The sequence below is a fragment of the Octopus bimaculoides genome, chromosome 4 (genome assembly GCF_046866305.1).
Source record: "Octopus bimaculoides isolate indiv1 chromosome 4, ASM4686630v1, whole genome shotgun sequence".
Taxonomy (NCBI): Eukaryota; Metazoa; Mollusca; class Cephalopoda; order Octopoda; family Octopodidae; genus Octopus; species Octopus bimaculoides.
The window spans coordinates 25054686-25072380 of record NC_142931.1 but is presented as its reverse complement, the minus strand read 5'-3'; the positions used below and the strand labels follow the sequence as shown (position 1 = coordinate 25072380).

The following is a 17695-nucleotide window of genomic DNA, read 5'->3' as shown; positions in this document are numbered from 1 at the left end:
ATATATACATACACACACATCCATCTATCTATCCATACATACGTATATATATGCAGGCAGACTGACCGGCAGACTGACCGGCAGACTGAGAGTGCAACAAATGATCACGATATCTAGAAAAATGTAAGTCAGCAAGACCTTCTTAAGATTTAATATGATGTTGAACAAAACAAGATGCTTTTCTTCATAACCATTGTTATCAAGCAGATGGCCAATTAAAAAAGCATACATAATACATACATACATACATACATATATACACACGCACACACGCGCACTCGCACACACACACACACACACACACACATACACATACACACAGAGTTGTAATGCCCCAAATTATTTTATCTATTTCCAGCTTTATCAGCACAAAGAACGAAAAGACAGTCTCTCGATTTGGAAATCAAGATTTTTAGTACATGTGTACACGATATTCTAAGTTCTAAACACTTGCTATTTGATATGCATCATCACTACTTTCCATTGTCCTCCGCCATAAATAATGCAAAGTGTCACTTTTAAGGTCCCAGTAAATTCTAAAACCCTCGTTAAATACACCTAACACGCGGAAGCACAATATTTATATCTAAACAAACACAGAAGAGTATTGTACGTATCTCCAAATAACCACAATACGGTTAATACGAAAACTAGTAAATGCTCAAGCTGATCGCAATAAAAAGAGGCATATATTAATGGATCGTAGTAAGAATTTTAGCAAAATTCGTCAAACGATCCACTATCTTAAGTCCTTGCTATTGATTTTACTTCTAAACTGCGCTCAGGTTGGCAGGGTAGAGAGTAAGATAGCTTCTGGAAATAAAATGAAATTTATCATCAGATCAAAAACTACACTGGCTTACTTAGAAAAATTTACTTGTCGCTAACTATCTTATTTTCCTCTTATCCAGTCATCCAGCCGAAATTACCTCAATCACTCCTGACACATAGGGTAAAATCTAGTCCCCAAATAAACTGGTGGTCGTTTGTATCGGTACCAATTACTCGATAAGAATTTTATGGAACCGTTTGATTACTACTGTGGTCGGGTATGAGAATTTTAACGTTTCCTGCTCTTATCTTTCCTCTGAGTGGGGAAGAGAGACAAAGTGGCATTATCGCTTTGTTGGTGGCCAAGCAAATACTTGCCCACAATCATAGTCACTCTTAGCACATCGTTCCCACCACGAAACACATACACAATGCTAAAGGCTCAAATTGCTCATCGTTCTGGGATTGTAGTTGAGGAAATACAATACACGTTCAAAAAATGTCTCTACAATAAGATAACAAAGGAACCTCTGCACAGTCACTCGACCGATCTGTTAGAAATTCTTGACGAATCGGTTTAAAATTAAACCCGCTTGCCTTGAAAAAAGAAGGATACATTGGATGCATTATTTTGTGGGTTTATTTGAAATCTTGCGGGTGATATCAACGTTCCAAGTAGATTGTTTGAGCTTGTGTGAGGAGGGTTCGGAATGGAAGCAAATAGTGACCTAATCTAATTGTGTGTTTCTAGTACGGTAAATGACTGGTATAATATGTGCAGAGAGGTGTGTGAAACCATCGTTTCTCATCATCAACGGGGCAAGATGGTTGTTTTTCAGGTCTTCTAAGATCAGACGATATGTTTCTGCCATTAATTTGAGATCATTAATGTGGAAAAATTGGTCAATTTTAGAATTCAAACAATCTCAATGATTACTGATTTCGAAGTGTTTGAACTATCGGCCAAATTGCATTCAAATCACATCTTCTTTAAAAGGAAGGACACATTGAACAATTTAGTCCTAGATATACAAAATGTTGGAACAGAGCCAATAACAGTATTATAGTCCATCCCTCCACACCCCCACACGCACACCGAGCAAAGCAGCGCACAGGGGGCCCTACAAACGCGATCACAACATATATTTACAGTGGGGTCCCGGGCAACTGTCAAGCCTACCATGTGTTAAGATGTCACTGAGTTGGGTCATAGGCCTACTTAATCAAATTTGACCTGGGGTTAAACAACAAGCTATCCCAGTCTATTACTGAGATTTCATATTCTTCTGTTACTAACAATTCAAATTGAACGAGAGAAAACAAAGTGCATCGAAGTGTTAACATTACCTTTATGCAACATTGATGAATGTCCTAGAATAGACAAAGAAACAAGATAGCCAACACATCGAGATCACAAACAGGCTTTGAATTCGCATCGTAGCCATCATAATTTACTCACGTTGTTTATACTTTTAGGAACTATATGGACATCACATCAATTCATTCTTCTCATTTGAAAGACAAATTCCTGATTACTAAAAGTCAAGTAATCGCCAGTCACGAAAGAGCCTCTGCACGTTCACTCAACCTACTAGAAAAGGCATCCATATCTCCCTCAAAACGCACTCTTTCGTCTTAAAAACGAATGGACACGTTGGATAATATCCTCTCATGTGGACAAATACACGCCTGTTGCATAAAAGAAATAGCACAATGGCTTCTTTAGTTGATTCAGACATCCAATTTTAAAATAAAATTCAAAGTAAAATGTAATCATTCAAAGTTTCTCTCTCCACCTCTATCTCTCTCTCTCTCTCTCTCTCTCTCTCTCTCTCTCTCTCTCTCTCTCTCTCTCTCTCTCTCTCTCTCTACATATGTATATATATATATATATATATATATATATATATATATATATATATATATATATATATATATAAAGTGAAGTGTATTGCCACTTAAGTGTGGCTGACCCCTAGGGGTGGATGTTACTGTTGCTTTAGCCCCAGGAGGACATCTCCTCCAGCTGGCTTATCGACACACTACTGTGTCCTGTTTGTTTTGCCAAGGGAAGTTATCCCTCTCATCGTGATCGTAGCACGAACGGACCCGGGTTTCAGGGTTATTTCCCTTCGTCAGCGTCCGATAGCTACCGACCTTCGATGAGAGATATAAATTCTTGGCAACCTTATGTATATTTTTCCAGTGAAATTCTTCACTGATATCGAAAAAGTGAAAACAAGCAATGTTAATTCTAAAAATGAAGTATTAACAGTAACTGCACGATAAAGTGAAGTGTATTGCCACTTAAGTGTGGCTGACCCCTAGGGGTGGATGTTACTGTTGCTTTAACCCCAGGAGGACATCTCCTCCAGCTGGCTTATCGACACACTACTGTGTCCTGTTTGTTTTGCCAAGGGAAGTTATCCCTCTCATCGTGATCGTAGCACGAACGGACCCGGGTTTGACACACAGTAGTGTGTCGATAAGCCAGCTGGAGGAGATGTCCTCCTGGAGCTAAAGCAACAGCAACATCCACCCCTAGGGGTCAGCCACACTTAAGTGGCAATACACTTCACTTTATCGTGCAGTTACTGTTAATACTTCATTTACAGAATTAACATTGCTTATATATATATAAAACTTATATATATGCTGAAACTTCAAAAATTTTGTTCGTTTTTTGTAATTGTGACATTTTTTCGCCATGAACGGTTTGTGTTTTTAAACGGAATGTATTTTTTCTGATGTTATATCTGTTCCTGAATGATGTGTAAAGAAATTTTGATTTAAGCATCTTAATGAATTCTTTATACTGAAATATATATTGAAGAAGATAAATATGTTCTTTTGAATTCATACGTTTTTGCGTCGTAACTCCTTTATTATTATTAATATAACCAAAAGGATCGATTCTTGAAGAGTCTGCATATCTTCACTGTCGTTTTTTTCTGCTATTTAGGTGATGATTTTTTAAGTTAGCTTACCAATTATTTTTGTTGGTAGTTAATTTATAATATATTGTTATATATATATATATATATATATATATATATATCCTACCTATCCATCTATTTATCTATTTATTTATCTATCTGTTTGTCTGTCTGTCTGTCTGTCTCTCTGTCTATCTATCTATCTATCTATCTATCTATCTATTTGTCTGTCTAATTGTCTATCTTTGGTATATAGAATACATTATTAACAACAATATTATGCAAATGTAATCGAGTGAAAGAAACGAATTTCTCTTATAAATGACATTCTTACAAGATAATCCCATTTCAACAAAATGCTGGCGGTTAAAATATGAAAAGGACGATATTGTGATTAAAGTTCACAAGAACTTCAAAATATTCACATATATACACATGCATATGTATGTATGTATGTATGTATGTACGTATGTATGTACGTATGTATGTATGTATGTATGTATGTATGTTTGTTTGTTTGTATGTATGTACGTATGTATGTATGCATGTATGTATATATATATATATATATATATATATATATATATATATACACATATACATACATATATACATAGATACATATATATATAAATATATATCTATATATATATATATATATATATATATATATATATATATATATACATATATACACACACATACATATATATACATATATATATACACAACTATGTATATATGTAAATATATATACATATATGTATAGATGATGATGATGATGATGATGATGATGATGATGATGATGATGATGATGACGATGACGACGGCGATTGGTTTAACTTGTCAGAAGATAACCGTTTAACATTTAACCTGATTGTTCTGATTTACTTTCATCCTAGTGCTTTTTTACTTGATTTCTTTATGTGGTAAGTAGCTTGCTCACCAACCACATGGTTCCAGATTCATTCCCACTGCGTGGCACCTTGGGCAAGTGTCTTCTACTATAGCCTCGGGCCGACCAAAGCTCATTGTATATATGTATATGTATGTGTGTGTATATGTTTGTGTGTCTGTGTTTGTTCCCCCAGCATCGCTTGACAACCGATGGTGATGTGTTTACGTCCCCGTAACTTAGCGGTTCGGCAAAAGAGACCGATAGAATAAGTACTAGGCTTCCAAAGATTATTCTCATCTGCCCATTTATATATTGCGTTCAGGTCATTCTGCAGTCTTAGGATGTCAGTAGGATCCTTGACCGCCTGTGATACTTTTGTATCATCGGCGTAGCTGGTGAGTGTGGCTGACTCTATGGCTGAGGGCGTGTCCGAGAGAGCAACCACAAATAGTAGTGGTCCCACCATTTGCTGTGACAGCCTGACACCTGCCCTTCAGGAAATCATACAGCCACTTTCCCAGTCTACCAGCGATACCGAGGTCACGCAATTTATCACATATCATCCCATGATCGACTTTGTCAAAGGCCTCGGCAAAGTCGGATATATCACATCCACATTTGAATGGTTGAGTTGTTGTTTTAGTACCCAGTCGAAGTGCTGTAGTAGCTGTGTTGGGCAGCTTCTTTCAGGACGGAAAACATCTTGCGTAAGTCATTTTCTTCTAGGAACGTGGTCAGTCTTTTTCTGACAATGCGTTCCATGATCTTGCTGACATGTGAGGTCAGAGAGACAGGCCTGTAGTTTATAGCGTCTGCTCTGCTTCCTCCTTTGTGGACAGGGCAAATTATTCCTTCATTTAAACATTTGAGGAAATGCACCGCATTCAAAGGAACTCTAGGGAAGGTTTTTGCAGTGGTTTTGCAAGAGCTTTCTTGCATGTTTTCAACAGAATTGCTGAGAGTCCGTCTGGGCCTGTTGCAGAGTTTGGGTTTATCTCGTCAATGACCGACAGTACATCCTCTTCTGTAATGGCAATGTAATTGACGGTCGCCTAGGTTAGAGGTGTTGAAGAACTCATCAGGTCTGCTTATTTTCATGTTTTCTAATGAGAAGATGAAAACACTTTGGAATTGTTTATTGAGTGCTTCACTTATCCTCTTGGGGTCTGCGGTCAGTGAGCCCTTTTCATCGAACAGTGGCCCTATCCTGTATCTTTTGCGAACTTGTAGAAGGCTTTAGGGTTTCTTTTTATATTTTCCATCGCCCTGACTTCTCTGTTTACGCTTTCTTTTTCATGGGAGAGTCTGATTTTATTCTCAGTTTCTAAAAGCGCCATTTTAAGGTAGGGCTTTTTGCTGTCATTAGGCTCCTTATTTAAGCGATTCGAGATCTTTATCCTCTGTCCCATTAAGATTCTTCTATCTCGGGGAATAATGTTATATGTGGTGGTTTTCTTCTCTGGGACAAGGTTAATGCATATGGCTTGCATTATTGACATGAATTCATTGAATTTCATGTCGGTGTCTTGCATGGACAGACTTTTAAGACAGTTTTGCTGGAGTATCACTTTGTTGATGGACTTCCAGTCAGCCTTGTAGAAGTTCAAGTTCGCTAGCGCTTGGGATCCAGCAGTGTTGTATGATTCTTTAATTAGCTTTAGACCATATATTGATAGTTCTGTCATGTTATCGTCTGAGGTCTGAGTGGGCAGACGGTGATATGTTTATGTAGTGATAAAGTCTATATTGTTTGTGAAGCAGAGATCCAGGATGTCGTTGTTTCTGTGATTGGGGAAAGTATGGTCTGCTCCATGAACATCATTTTCGTGAGATCGTCTAGAGATTCTGCCCGATTGCATTCTTTTCGCGTCAGTCTTGAGGTTATGACACTTTCGGGCCATCTAATGTTGGGGAAGTTGAAGTCACCCATCAGAAGTACATTAAGGCATTGGTCTAGGTTTGTGAGTACTTCTTTTATCTTTGTAAGAGATTCCTCAAACTTGCCATCGTAGTTTGAGGCAACGGGTGGGCGGTACAATGTGAGCATTACCACGTCAAGTTGCTTTAGATGTACTATGAGTGTGTCGCAGACCGCATTCGAATGTGACAGCAGTGTCAATGCTGTGACATCTTCACGGATGTACATCGCAACACCACTGATGTGCATCGTAACTCCATATATATATATATATATTTATATATATTTATATATATATATATATATATATATATATTTATATTTATTAGCTTAAAAGTCGCACTATCGGGAGGCTTTTAAGCTAGCTCCTGTGGAGAGCACTTCATTGGGCCTTGGGTCCAACAATGACACTTCATGCATTGAGGACATATTAGATTGTATTAAACTTGACCAATATTTCTCAAGCAATGAAGAATTTTCATCAAAACATTGATGTAATTTGTAGACTTGGAACTTATTGCAAAGCTGCATGATAAAAAACATTTTTTTGTCTTCCCATTCGGGGGTCAGTACCTTTTTTTTTCGGTCTAACTTCTTTCTTTCTCTTATCCATCACCATCACCAGTACAACCACCATCGCCACCACAACTGCCAAACACACAGCATTCAGCCTTCTGACGCCACTACCATCAATACCGTTGACTTCGCCGCCTTCCCCTCCACCACCATCCCCACTGTCTTTCACATCGCTTACTATCACCGTCATTCCTGACCACCTCGGCTACCACCACTACCACCACCATCATCACCGTCGCCTCCGCCTCTATCACAACTACAGCTCATACTATTACTATCACTCCATTACCATCAATTTACTACCACCCTCACCATCACTATGCCTACAATTACTCTCACCCCAGCATAAGGAACAATAGGAGTGTCACTCAATAGTGAGAGGCTGGGGTGAAAGTGTGCGTTTATTGGTCTTAATGATCATTTGATGTCAAAAGAATTTTTTAAACTGTAGGCATGTCATCTGTTAATCAGCTAACTCATAAATCACTTTTCATCAGCTGCTGAATATCAATGTTATGATACAAATTAGTAGCTAACCACTCCTACTTCTTTTTTAGAATGAACTGAAGCTACTCCGATGCGTGTGTGTGTGTGTGTGCGTGCATGCATGTGTGCATGCGTGCAAATTAGTTGTTTACAATGTGGGTTCAGTGAATCGTGCGGCTACCGTAAAAAGCTCCTCTTGTGGAGTCAGCAACCAGTCTACATATTAAACAACTGAGAAGAAATGTAAAGTAGAGTGTCCATGTAACTGAAAAATAGGTATCATAGCCAACAATTGGTGGACCCAGTTATAAAAGTTACAGAATAAGTTATAGCTCAACTAATTAGGAACTGAGTTAGCTCAGATGAGATGCAGTTTGGCTTCTAGCTCTTTCTCTCAACATTGAGTGATAGCATCTGTTACACAAGCAGTATACTTTATTTTGAATTTTCCATAAAAACTTGTCCAGCCATGGGGAAATATTACCTTTCTTGGAAATTGCAGAGGATTAGTAACAGAAAAAGCATAAAAGATATGCCTCAATGAATTCTGTCTGACCCATACAAGTATTAGAAAGTGGAATGATGATGATGATGATTTCAATAAAGAGCAGGAAAAAAACCAATAAATACTTATCACTCATAAAATTTATTTTAAAAATATAAAACCATTAATCAAACTTTGGAAGTATTTATGAAATGAAATGTTAAGTCGTTTAAATATGAAACGATAGGCTTGTTAGATACATAGTTTGACAAGCATTTCTTATTCTTTTGGCACAGTTGTGATATTTTCATTTCTTTAAAGAAAACTCTTGTTTGGTGAATTTTTTCACTCAGTGAATTCAAAACTGAAGAAAGAAGGACTTCACTTATCATCTTTTACAGATCAGCCTAATTGAACAAAAACATGATCAAAAGCACTCCAATCAAGACCATCCTATCATTTATTTAGATACTGTATATCTAAGACTAGATAATTTAATGTCCTTCCTTTTTAAGCATGTGACTTGGAAGAAAATTTAGCTGTCTTTCCAGCAGATTGAATTACCACATAGAGGCTTCATCACAGTAATGTATTCATCATCATCATCATCATCATCATCGTTTAACGTCCGCTTTCCATGCTAGCATGGGTTGGGCGACTTGACTGAGGACTGGTGAAACCGGATGGCAACACCAGGCTCCAATCTAAATTTGGCAGAGTTTCTACAGCTGGATGCCCTTCCTAACGCCAACCACTCAGAGGGGTTGATTAACTCTACTAAAACCCTTCTTTGCAAATTTCTGGGCTTATAATCAATATAAGAAATTAATGCTGTGAGAAACTGGCAGAAATGATGAATACATTTCAAACATTACAAGGAACAAAAGTTTAAATTTCCAGTCATGTCATCACCAACTTCATGCTTGTTGTTGTTTAGAAGACAGAGCAGATCTACAATCAAAAATATTCTAGCCATGACTATTCCATCTTTTGTTCAGATAATGTATTTGGAATGGTTATATAATGATAATATAATGTGCCCTGTCATGTTGAAAAATGTCAGAGTATAACTGAAAGGAGATTCCGCTACTATTTCTTACAGGGCAAGATACCACATAGAGGCTCCCTCATTGACTTGTCCACTTTGGGCTTGCTAAAATGAGTTTCAGTAATATACAAGAATCAATTCATTCAAGATAAATCCATCTCAATGAATTTTTTTTTTTTTTTTTTAATGACCCCATGTTTAGTTTAAGACATCACACAGATAATATATAGAATGCCCTTGAAAAGGAGATAAGTTCACAGCCCATGAGATGAGTTGCAGAGGTGACTCAGTTGCAGTTCTTGTTAGCTATTCCATTTAAGTCATGTCTCTTATATCCTTAAAAGAAGGCATAAACATCATCATTTCTCTCCCCCGCTTTCTTTTTTTTGTCAGTAATTATATGCTTTTGTACCAAACAAAAATACATCAACATTCACACAAATGGCAAGAACTGCAGAGTAACAGGTAAGATACATGCATGTTCATGGTAAGCTTAAAATCACATCACACATAATTAGCTATGAGGTTCCCTCTACAATGCTCATTGTATATCTATCACATAACGTCATGGTAACACACACATACAGACATTATATATATAGATGCACACAGCATTCTTTCTACTAAATCCACTTACATGACCTTGCCCAAGGGACTGTGCAGATGGAGTGAACCCAAAACCATGTGGCTGGAAAGTGAACTTCTTAACCACAGCAATGCAATGCATACATACATTCATATATATACCCAAAATGTTTCTTTTTCTATATATATACATGACATGACTGGAAATTTAAACTTTTGTTCCTTGTAATGTTTTTAAATGTATTCATCATTTCTGCCAGTTTCTCACAGCATTAATTTCTTATATTGATTATAAGCCCAGAAATTTGCAAAGAAGCGTTTTAGTAGAGTTAATCAACCCCTCTGAGTGGTTGGCGTTAGGAAGGGCATCCAGCTGTAGAAACTCTGCCAAATCAGATTGGAGGCTGGTGTTGCCATCCGGTTTCACCAGTCCTCAGTCAAATCGTCCAACCCATGCTAGCATGGAAAGCGGACATTAAAGGATGACGACGACGACGATAAATAGATACTCTAATATACTCTCTTATCTATGCTCTATCTTATGCCAGTGGAAAAGAAATTCTTAACATTTAAAATTAAAAGAAAAAAATCATGTATAACATGGATAACTTATTTTTCAGTATAATACTTTCACATAAAATCACAGTATAACACTAAAATTTGAACTCCTATCTTTGGAATTATAACCATCTCAGATCATTCTCAGCAATGTTTTGTTAATTCACTCCCAAAACATACTTTTATTAAACAACAGAACAAAACAGTTTACAAATATTTAAAATCTTTATTGAAATAGTCCATCACAGCTCTTCTTTTACAAATGATTTTAAGAACTTGACAAAGCTATTCTTTTGATTGTTACCTGAATAATTCTGAGAGAATTTTCCATTTTTGTAAAGTTTGAAACTTGGGTAATCTTTTACTTTTTCTGTTATACATAAATCTGAAAATACAAGGTAATAATTTACAAACATGTTATATATTTTTTTTAAAAAACAGCATCAAAAGTGTTTATAAGTAGAGGACTAAATTCATACAACAGCTGAATGATGCTTTTGTGCAAATACAGTAAAACAATGTAAATATTACCTGCCACTAGTATTACGACTGTTAATTTTAACCACATTACGCAAGATATAAAGACAATTTAATTCACCAATTTTTATCCTATTTCAATACTAACATGTTAAGCTTTCATCCCCCTCTAAAAATTATTGCATAAACACATGTCTGCAAGTGAGAGTGTGTAAATGTGTGTGTATCTTTAGGGGTTTATATTTTGTGGCTTCTTATTGACTTTTATCAAAAGCAATGGGTATTTATTTATATACACCAAGCCATAGAAACCATACCAGATCAGACTGGAACCGGGTACAGCTCACCAGCTTCAGTCAAACTGTCTAACCAATGCCAGTATGGAAAGCAGATGCTAAATGGTTATGATATATATATATATATATATATATATATATATATATATATATATACACACATAGTTGAAATTTACAGAAAAACAAAAGACAAAGACAGGTGTATTAGTTTGATACTCAGGAAAGTGAGAAAGTCCTTTACATTTCGAGCCTATGCTCTTCAACAGAAAGGAATAAGAGAAAATAAACACAGAAAAGATAGGAAAAACTTGTGGATTTAGTGATCAGGCATGGCAGGTCATTAAGAATAAAATGTCCAGTTTTGAACGGAAAGCTTATTTTACTTTATCTCAACAAAAAGCAATGCAGTTAATCAAAGTATGCACCTAATCTCCTGCAACTCTTCTGGATGGTCTTCTTGTTTAAGTTGGTGAATGCTGCCATAATCCTTGCCTTTAGCTCATCTTTGGTGTTACAAGGAGTTTTGTTGACCTTTTGCTCAACTGTTCTCGACACATAATAATGAAGGGGGTTTCAGTCTGAAGAGTTAGGCAGCCAGATGTTAGGGATGATGTGGTCACAGAAATTGTTTGACAGCTATGATTGGGTTCTCCTGCTTGTGTGGCATGGTGCAGGGTCCTGCTGCCAAATGTAGGGTCTTCCAGCAGCCATCCTCTTAACCCAGGACAGCACTACTTCCTCCAGGCACTTGATGTAGGCCTCCGTGTTGAGTCTGAGACCATGTGGGAAGATGAATGGCACCATCATTAGTGATCACTCCAAACACCATGATGTTGACTGACTGTTTGATTTTTATCACTTCTGGCATGACTTTTATCACTCACAATAATTTTTATTAACAAGAATGAAAGCTCTCCCCTTCTCAGCCCCCAAAACTTATTAACAGAGCACTGACTATATATATTACATACATGAAAATCAATAAATGCACCCTTTTAAAGCCTGGCCCGGTTTCCCGGTTTCAATGGTGTATGTGTTCCCCAGCTGGACGGGACGCCAGTCTATCGCAGTGTTACTCATTTTTGCCAGCTGAGTGAAATGAAGTGTTTTGCTCAAGAACACGTCGCCCAGTCCAAGAATCGAAACCACAATCTTACGATCATGATGCTAACACCCTAACCACTAAGCTATGCACCTCCACATATTACATACATATTTAAATAAATTTCACTTCACAGAGACAATACCAATGGTCACTAAAGAGAGTTAGAATGTCATGACAATAGAGTTTAAACAGTAAGTTGATAATATTAATGGAAAAATTAGACAAGAGTTAAAAGATATGAGGAAAGTCAATTTTGATGACAACAGAATATGAAATTGTAAACAGCAATATTTTGAGAAGGATGATTGTTTGACAAAGATCTCAGTGGAAGATGTCATCATCGTCGTTTAATGTCAGCTTTCCATGCTGGCATGGGTTGGACTGTCGAGCCAGAAGGCTGCACCAGGCTCCAATCTGATCTGGCAAAATTTCTGCAGCTGGATGCCCTTCTTAATGCCAACCACTCTGAGAGTGTAGTGGGTGCTTTTACATGCCACCGGCACAAGGGCCAGTCAGGCGGTACTGGCAACGACCATGCTCAAATGGTGTTTTTTACGTGCCACCTGCACAGGTGCCAGTAAGGCCATGCTGGCAACAATCATGCTCGAATGGTGCTTTTTACATGCCACTGGCATAGGAGCCAGTCAGCGGCCCTGGCAACGATCACGCACAGATGGTGCTTTTATGCCTCTATTATATTCTGATTGATATTAATACTTTATAAGTGTATATCAACAGTTACCTATTTCACATAAACAAGAATTTGTATTAAAAAAACCTGTGGGATATATTTAGAAAATAATAAACTTACCTGAATTAAAATCACAATTAACAGCCGCAAAAGCGAAACTTTTATGTTTCACCATTTCATCTGCAGTTGTGAGAAATTCATTTTTAATCCGTTCACAGTTGGAGCATTTACTGACATGGAACGCCACAAAGACATGTGTGTTTTTAGATAATGTTTTCTGAAAGTTAGCTGCATTTGGGTTATAAGTGTTACTGGATGATGATGAGTGCCAATTATCTGCCAATGGGCTGAGAAAGAAAATATATCAGAAGTTATCATTAACAGACAATAATAATAATAAAAATATATTTAAAAAAATACATTTAAGGAAATCTTTAAGATACATGCTGAATGTATATATGTTTCGTTTAAACGTCCGCTTTCCATGCTAGCATGGGTTGGACGACTTGACTGAAGACTGGTGAAACCGGATGGCAACACCAGGCTCCAATCTAAATTTGGCAGAGTTTCTACAGCTGGATGCCCTTCCTAACGCCAACCACTCAGAGAGTGTAGTAGGTACTTTCACGTGTCACCTGCACGAAGGCCAGTCAGGCGATACTGGCAACGGCCACGCTCGAAACGGTGTCTTTTATGTGCCACCCGCACAAGCCAGTCCAGGGGCACTGGCAACGATCTCGCTCGAAAATCCTGTGATAAATAAATAAGAAAGGAACATATATCATAACAGCTGAATTATCTGTAGATGTTACCTTTGAAAACAATATCTGAATGTCCAACAAAAACAGAAGAAAACCCCATTAGTATCAGTTGAGTTCATGAAAAGATGTTTAATACAATTAAATTAGTAAGAGCATAATAAGCACAGCAAACAGAACTACTAAGAAATATCATGTAGAAAACTATCAAGAAATAAAATGAACACCTAAAGTTAGAGGAGACAATTTCACTTTACAGAACTTTCTGACCATTCATGTAGAATGAAGCCAACTGACATTCAGGGAAAAGTTCATCTCACAAAGCATAACAGATTCAACCTTTAAATGCATGGCTTTTAAATGAAAACTAACACACATGAAGTTAATGAAGCCAACAATGACATTTCTCAAGTATGAATGAGACAATTACTTTAACAAACATTTATCAAAGCCAAAGTAAACACATTTATATAGCAAACATTCATTACTCTTCAAACTAAAAAAGAACATTCAATAAATTCTGTACAAAATTTACAAAGATTAGGGAAGGATCACTAATTAAATTAATTTTCAAATAGCTTTGGTCCACTCCTACAGTTTTTCATCTTATCCAAAGTTATTGAAGATATGATTTATATTCAAGTAATATCTAACAACACTATGTAATAATTCTAGAGATGGTATAATTGTTTTGAACAAACTCTGCCTATTGCTTTCCTCTCTTACTCTAAGTTATAGCAAATATTATTTACAATGCAATAATGTATTCAACATTGCATGTTACATAGGTAAGAACTAGGTATAAGAATTTATGAATATCCTCCTTACACATTAACAACTGAGCTTTGAAAGGCAAAGTTAACTCGGCAAAATTAGAAATTAGAATGTCCAAGGGAAGTAACTAAATACTGCAAGACATTTTGCCACTCTACCAATTCTGCCATCCACAACTGTTGATGTTGTTAATAATAATGACAGTAATAATAATTCTTTCGACTACAAGCACAAAGCCTGAAATTTGGGGGAAGGAGGCTAGTCAATTACATCAACCCCAGTGCTCAACTGATACTTATTTTATTGACCCCGAAAGAATGAAAGGCAAAGTTGACCTTGACAGGAGTTGAACTCAGTAAATAAAGATAAATGAAATGCTGCAAAGCATTTCATCTGACATGCAAATGATTCTGTCAGATACAAGACCAGCAATTTTGAGGGCAGACAAGTAGTTGATACCAGTGAACCAAGCATTTGACCGTACTTTATTTTATTGACTCTGGAGGAAAGAAAGGCAAAGTTGACCTCAGCAGGATTTGAACTCAGAACATAAAGAGCCAGAAAATAATACTGTAAAGCATTTTCTCTGGCACACGATTTTACCTGGCCAACAAATACACAAGGTCACTTTGAGGGACAGGAACAATTGATGAAAATTAACCCCAGAATATTAGTAGTATTTTACTGACCCCTAGTAAGATTTGAAAACAGCATTTAAAGGAACACAATACCACAAACCATTTTCACTACCACTACCTTTTAATAATCCTTTCTACTAAAGGCACAAGGTTTGAAATCTTATGGGGAGGGCACTAATCAATTACCTTGACCCCAGTATTTCACTGGTATTTAATTTATTGACCATGAAAGGCAAAGTCAACTTCAGCGGAATTTGAACTCAGAACATAAAGATAGATGAAATGCAGCAAAGCATTTTGCCAAGCATGCTAACAATTCAGCCAGCTTGCTACCTTAATCACCTTTTAAGTATATTCAGTAAATTTGTTGCTTCCGTATAAACATGAAATATATAAGCATGAACAATAACATGGAACAGCTGTAGGTAATTGTAATACATCTTATCAGAACTTAAAATAAGTATTAGTCTAGTGCTGGGGTTAAGTTCCATCATTATCATCATCATAATAATCGTTTTAACATCCACTTCAACATATCAGGCCATGGAGGAGGGGGGGATATTACCTTCCATGGAAACAGGAATGGCTTAGCAACAAGAGATCCAGTCACAGAGGATCTGCCTCAATAGACTTTGTCCAGCTCATACAAACATGGGACAATGAACATTAAATCTATGATGATGTTTACTTGCTTATGACAGCCGATCAAAAGTGATAACAGTGTCAATCCAAGACATTTATCCTCCTCTACATCCAGTACATTGTTTTGCATGGGAGCAGATGTGGCTGTGGCTGACAAGACTGATATGATAAAGGCAGATCCTGTGGCACTGAGGGCACTGAAAGTGACTCCTTCAGTGCCCTCGGTTATGATGATTTTATATATATATATATATATATATATATATATATATCATCATCATCATCATCATCGTTTAACGTCCGCTTTCCATGCTAGCATGGGTTGGACGATTTGACTGAGGACTGGTGAAACCGGATGGCAACACCAGGCTCCAGTCTGATTTGGCAAAGTTTCTACAGCTGGATGCCCTTCCTAACGCCAACCACTCAGAGAGTGTAGTGGGTGCTTTTACGTGTCACCCGCACGAAAACGGCCACGCTCGAAATGGTGTCTTTTATGTGCCACCCGCACAAGCCAGTCCAGGGGCACTGGCAACGATCTCGCTCGAAAATCCTACAGGAGCCAGTCAGGCGGTACTGGCAACGGCCACGCTCAAAATGGTGCATCTCATGTGCCACCCGCACAAGAACCAGTCCAGGGGCACTGGCAACGATCTTACTTGGCTTGCTGGGTCTTCTCACGCACAGCCCATTTCCAAAGGTCTCGGTTCGTAGTCATCGCCTCGGTGAGGCCCAATGTACGAAGGTCTTGCCTCACCACCTCAGCCCAGGTCTTCCTGGGCCTACCTCTTCCACGGGTTCCCTCAACTGTTAGGGTGTGGCACTTTTTCACGCAGCTATCCTCCTCCATTCTCACCACATGTCCATACCAGCGCAATCGTCTCTCTTGCACGCCACAACTGATGCTTCTAATGTTCAGCTTTTCTCTCAAGATACTTACACTCTGACGGGTATTCACATTGACATTACACATCCAACGGAGCATACTGGCTTCATTCCTTGCGAGCTTACGTATGTCCTCAGCAGTTACAGCCCATGTTTCACTGCCATGTAGCATGGTTGTTCGTACGCATGCGTCATACAGTCTGCCTTTTACTCTGAGTGAGAGTCCCTTTGTCGCCAGCAGGGGTAAGAGCTCTCTAAACTTTGCCCAGGCTATTCTTATTCTAGCAGCTACACTTTCAGCGCACCCACCCCCACTACTAACTTGGTCGCCCAGATAGCGGAAGCTATCGACTACCTCTAGTTTTTCACACTGGAATGAGATAGAAGTTGTTTCCTGTTTGTTTGCAGTCTTTATTGCACCTGAACATCTGCCACAAACAAAAACTAACTTGCTAGTTAACCTGCCTTTGATGTTGCTGCACCTCTTATGTGTCCATAGCTTGCACCGGGTACATCTTATAGAGTTACTACCTACTCCTTTTCTACATACTGAGCAGGGCCATCTACCTGAAGGGGTTTGTGTTTTATCTACCTTCCTACTTATTAGGATTTTGGTTTTAGCTAGGTTGACTCTAAGGCCCTTCAATTCTAGACCTTGCTTCCACACCTGAAACTTCTCCTCTAGTTCTGATAGTGACTCCGCAATTAGGGCAAGGTCATCAGCATAGAGGAGCTCCCAGGGGCAACCTGTCTTGAACTCTTCTGTGATTGCCTGGAGGACTATGGTAAATAATAGGGGGCTGAGGACGGAACCTTGGTGGACCCCTACCTCTACCCGGAATTCATTGCTGTACTCATTTCCAACCCTCACCTTACTGGCAGCATCTCTGTACATGGCTCGCACATAATACATTTCTAAATCTCTCAGAGAAACTTAAGCAGTAGTGATGCGATAAAGTAGTTGTATACTGCCAACTTAACGTGACAGTCCCAATAAGGGAATATACTACTGTTATTTAGCCCTAGGAAGCTGGACCACCTCCTGTCGGCCTTGACACATTTCCTGTGTCCTTATGTTTGCGAGGGGGAGACAAACTCCTCCTAGGCTAGGTGGAAGAGTTTGTCTCCCCCTCGCAAACATAAGGACACAGGAAACGTGTCACGGCCGA

At 38.1% G+C, this 17695-nt stretch overlaps 1 protein-coding gene across 3 annotated transcripts in view; it reads right to left on the bottom strand.

The window, feature by feature from the left end:
- Positions 1-10466: 10466 nt before the first annotated feature.
- The window catches only part of LOC106879394 (protein disulfide-isomerase A5), a 69065-nt gene continuing 61836 nt past the window's right edge, over positions 10467-17695 (bottom strand). For all 3 annotated transcript variants that reach the window (XR_016241427.1, XM_089350516.1, XM_089350517.1), the window contains 2 exons: positions 12950-13176; positions 10467-10645 (listed from right to left, as the gene is read on the bottom strand). Coding sequence is in view for 2 of the 3 variants with exons in the window: in XM_089350516.1 (XP_089206642.1) it covers positions 10503-10645; positions 12950-13176 (370 nt within the window). In the remaining variant the exon portion in view is untranslated. The remainder of the gene's footprint in view (positions 10646-12949; positions 13177-17695) is intronic.